Source organism: Macrobrachium nipponense, chromosome 2 (genome assembly GCF_015104395.2).
Source record: "Macrobrachium nipponense isolate FS-2020 chromosome 2, ASM1510439v2, whole genome shotgun sequence".
In the NCBI taxonomy this organism is placed as follows: Eukaryota; Metazoa; Arthropoda; class Malacostraca; order Decapoda; family Palaemonidae; genus Macrobrachium; species Macrobrachium nipponense.
This window is the reverse complement of record NC_087201.1, coordinates 33,341,754-33,346,753: the sequence shown is the minus strand read 5'-3', so window position 1 is coordinate 33,346,753 and position 5,000 is coordinate 33,341,754. Positions and strand designations below refer to the sequence as shown.

Sequence of the window (5,000 nt, the reverse complement as noted above, 5' to 3'; positions counted from 1 at the left end):
AAAGAAGTTTACCACAACTTTGGAACATTAAAAGTGACTGTTATAGCGACAGAAATAAAAAAAAGATATGGCATATGAGACTCTTCTACAGAAATTCCGTGATTATTATCGCACAACGCATAACTGTGTTTTCTTTGGTTATATATGGTCTCACATGATCTAATAGTTTGTCAAATGATTCTCCGTCCATGGGAAGAAAGTTCTTGAAAACATCAGGTTCACTAATTCTCAGATCATTTGTTAAAGGAGCATGACCAAATCGTTCACGACACAAATACCATTGCTGGGCCCACTTTCGTCTCTTTCGTTTCTGTGCTCTTCAACGCTAAGCCAAGAGCCAACGCTGTATATGCATCCATGATGACACTCGGGAGCAAAATGAAAATTTGAGAAGTTTGAGCGTGTAGGGCGAACGTCAAACCGTCAAATAATTTGACATAAAAAAAATTTGACCAAAAATTTGAGCGTGTGTGGGCCGCTTAAGAGTGTGATAATTAGTCTCAGTGCAAAAGCAGCGTGAATAATAAGGTATCATAAAAAGAACACTTTTAGACTGTCTTAAGCTATTCCCTTTAGGGAATGATGAAAGTGACACCAAAGCGGCGGGCCAATTAACGGTAATATGTAACAAACAAACGCAGTCTAAGTATTTTACATATTAGTCGTGTATTGCATAATGACAGAAAGTGGTGGCGTTCTCAGCTGCATTTGCGGCCGTTTGGAACTTGCTGTTGTTGTTGAAGGTTAAGCGCGCAGAATGCCGGGACCGGCTCTTGCTTTTCGGCAATCTATGAATTTTGACACTTGTGAAGTCAAGTCGGCCTTCGAGAAGCGAGAGTTGACTGGACCTCTGGGTGACTTCGGTAACTGAGAACGCCTCCGCCTCTCTCCAGCTGATCTTGGCAACAACAACATTGAAGGTCCCGTAACGTCGTCGTCGTCGCCTCGACCGAGTCATTATACTCACTAGAAACTCCTCTCACGTTGCAATGCAAATGACCTGATTGACGCTGACGCGCATTGTAGTTTATCTGGAGAGTTCAGTATGATAAGACACGGCATAAACTCGCTTTCTCGCGCTTGGTTGAAGAACAAGGTGGATTATAATATTAGGAGTAGCAATGCGCTCGGGACTTTCACCAGATACTTTGCTTCAAGTTCAAGGTAGGCTCCGTTGAATGTCATTTTTGTTTGTTGTTTTTGTTTTGTTTTGTGTTATACGAGATGAACGTCAACTCATTCTTAGCAGGTTAATTTAACCTTTGAGACAACTTCAAAATGTTACGAAGAACTAGGCCTACCTATAGGCCCAATATCATTGGACGTGAAAGGATAAAACTAAAGTATCCAAAAGTCACGGAAAGTTACGAGGGCCGGGTAAGGCCCAAAGTAGAAAGTGAAAGTGTAAGGAGAACGTTACTAGTAACTAAAAATTTCACGTGTCACGCCTGTTATTCTCACTTTCTTACATACAATAGGCTTCCAGTGCTCAGTGGGACTTTCAAATTCATTTATTAGGTATATACATTAGACACTTCTTCCCCACCGTTATCCCTACCCTGTCCTTACAACATCAGGCATGGTTTATTATTTGGCAAAGGGGTTTTTATGACCGCATGCCCTTGTTGTTATCGACCACAGTTTTTAGCGGTGGGCCTCGTCTTTGACTAAAAATGTACGACTGCAAGGCAGCGTCTGTCCTTTTAGCCGCCTTTTACGACACGCAGGACCTATGGCAGTAGCATTCTTACACCCCTACCACAGGGTGAATTTATTATAGTATACATTAGACCACCTACTCCTAAACAGGGACAGTGGAGGAATATGGCATGGCTATGCAGCTATACTACCAATTGTCAAGTCCTCAGATTCTGCAACTCTTGGGAGATAAGAAAGATTTCCTATAGCAATTACTGAGATATTGTTACAAAGGCAGTGATTTTAAGATGATATTTCAATAACACCTACATCACTATTGATTTGAGCACTAAGGACAATTACTTCAGGTTCATTGCAGTATCCCTTCAGCCCCTAGCTGCAACCTCTTTCATTCCTTTTACTGTATATCTATTTCAGTGCTGAATGACCTCATAGGTCTTAATCCTTGGCCTTTGGCCTGAATTCCGTACTCTATTAAGAGACAAAACACAGTCCCACAAGAGACCTTAGTTACAAACTTTATCAGTAATCTGGTCTAGAATATTCATCTGCTTGTCACTAGCTTAAGGCTTTATAAGTTCTTTTTTGTCTGCAACAACATAATTAAGGTTTCTTGTCATCTAGGCTAGTTGTTGTTGGTTAAATTTTCCATTATACTGGTTAGAATGTTACTCGATTTTTTCATTTGCATCTGTCACTTATGAAGAATAAAATTGGGTGACCCATGTAAATAGCTTAAACTTCAACCCATGTTTTGCAGTACGTTTGAGAACCCATTCATGTTAATATAAAATAGGACCAGATCTAACACACTTTTTTGGAAAATCCTCTTAATGTTTCATAAAAGGAATAAGAATTTCCAAATGCTTAAAGGGTTCAGTTCATCAACAATTTCATTGGCTCATCATTCCTTAGAAGTAGCTCACACACAACTGTGTCAGAAACTGCCTTGAGATTAAGTGAAAGCAAGATACTGCCTTGGCATGCATCCATCATTTTTAGTATGTAATGTGCAACTGAGGATATGTACTGTACTCCTTGGTGAAATATAATTGCCTGTCCGTTACGATCTAGTAAAGGAGTCATATTTCTTGTGAATATCAAAATGTTTAAAAGTCATATTTTCTAATTGTTGGACATGAATGAGAGATTCACAAGAGGCCTGTATGAATTTAAGTTTTTGATAACCAAGTGTACCTTTCAGTCTAGCCTACACCTGTCAGATGAAAAAAGCTGAATTAATGTGCAAAGGTATTGAAGTCCAGCTTTATGCTGGTTACAGTAGTACAATACAGTAATTTATAGGCCTTCAAGTCCTACTTAATCTCAGAATATTCCACTGATAGCTTAGGTCTAGATCCCAGTTGAAGTAATTACTGTATTAATGAAATAGTTACAAAGATACAGAAATAAGCTATGCATACATAAATACAGAAGGATAGGTCTACATACTTTGAAATCTTTTGAAACTAAGTCCTAATTTTCATCTTGTTTTTTTTTCTGTTGTGGCCCACCAACACCAGGAGGTAAAGAAAAGCTGATAGCCATAAAATTTTTTACTGCTATGACGTGACTTTTATATTATGTCAGTTAAAAAGAGCTCTATAATAATATTAACTCTATTGCTTTGAATGTTATAAAAAAATTCCACATCATAAAGGAAAGAAAAAATGTAACATGATGATCTAAAGTAAGCTCCAACACAGTGTTAGTGCAGGGTTACACCTTGGTCTTTGCAACCTAAACATGTATGTAGGTGAGAAGTGGCTTCAGTTTCCAGTGTGTCATCATATGAATTCAAGTTGTTTGTAGTAAGCCTTGTTGCTTGCTTTGCTTGTTTTCCATAAAGTCATTATGTCATGTCTCACTGACATATGATTTCGGATTTTTATGGAAGTCAAACACTTAAATGCAAAAAGTAATTACCATAAACAAGAATGCTAAATAAAATTTATCACGATACTGGTTTTCTAAAGGTACAAAACTCCTAAAGAGTGTGAAGTACCTTATGGGCATTGTGCTCTCCTTTTACATTTTTCATTTTAGTCCAGAAACTTTAAACTCCTTCTGCTGTGAAGATCAAATAGCTTTCCTGATTAGCAAATTATGTCACTTGGACAGATCACCTTTTTCTCACAGAAGAATCTTTATTCCCAAGTTTAGAATAGGTTTCGTTTTACTATATTAGATATTTGGAGCAAACGTATATAATTCAAACATTTACCCATTTTGTCTTATTTAAAGGACAATGCCATGGATTATTTTCTTAATTGCCACTTTGTGTCTTTTTCTCTGATTACTACAGATATTTTATTTAAAAAGTCTCTGAAATCTTTGCTGTTACTAAGCATTGTGGCTTTTTACTGGATTAAATTTTTAATAAGTTTTTAATATTTTGTCATGTCGAAGGTAGGTTGGATTCTGACATGACTATCTTTTCTTGAGTTATTAGTGGAGGTAATGTACAATGCATCAGTATAAATATTTGGCTATCAGTTGCCGAGTATTATTTATTGCGATATTAGTGTTTTAAGTGAATTCTTAAAAGTCTAATCCATGTTCAAGTTGTGTTTGTTTTATAACTAGGCTACTAGAGGAGGTAACATTTTAATATTTTTGCTGTAAAGAGGAAGAGGCAATATTTATGAAGAGTTCAGTATTATTGGAGAGCGTGAAGTTTGATGTGCTTTGCCCTAGGAAAGTAGTTGTTCACTTTGTTTTCAGCTTTTTCACCCTAACCAGAATAGTGCCTTTTAAGAAATTTCTCTATAGGCTGAACAAAGAAAATTTTGATGTATTTTAGCTATGAGCCGGAAGACGATGTGGTTGTTGGTTGGTGGCGGCATTGTTGGAATGGCAGCAGCTCGAGAGCTTTCCATCAGACACCCAAACTTGAAACTGTGTGTAGTGGAGAAGGAAGATCGATTAGGTAAGTTTGTTCACAATTTGTTCACAATTACTAAAATAGTTCTATCCTGTTGTCTTGTTAGAAATAAGATATTATTGATCTAATGTTGTCTGGTCAAAAACCTCTTCAAAAGCTCATATTTGATTAATCTTTTAAAGAATACAAAGAAACTGTGTATGTGCACCCAGTTTCAAGAATCATCGCTAAATATATTAGGGAAAGGGAGAGGTACTAAACTATGTAAGGTGTTCTATATTTAATGCTGTGAAACCCCTCTATACAACACCATACTATATATATATATATATATATATATATATATAGTATATATATATACACATATATACATATATATATATATATATATATATATATATATATATAGATATATATATATATATATTAAATATATACACATAGATATACATATATA

At 36.1% G+C, this 5,000-nt stretch overlaps 1 protein-coding gene across 1 annotated transcript in view; it reads left to right on the top strand.

The window, feature by feature from the left end:
* Positions 1-155: 155 nt before the first annotated feature.
* LOC135220518 (L-2-hydroxyglutarate dehydrogenase, mitochondrial-like) overlaps positions 156-5,000 on the top strand; it is an 86,091-nt gene continuing 81,246 nt past the window's right edge. The window contains exons 1-2 of the mRNA XM_064257672.1: positions 156-1,164; positions 4,463-4,588. Coding sequence (XP_064113742.1) covers positions 1,122-1,164; positions 4,463-4,588 — 169 coding nt within the window. The 5' untranslated portion in view covers positions 156-1,121. The remainder of the gene's footprint in view (positions 1,165-4,462; positions 4,589-5,000) is intronic.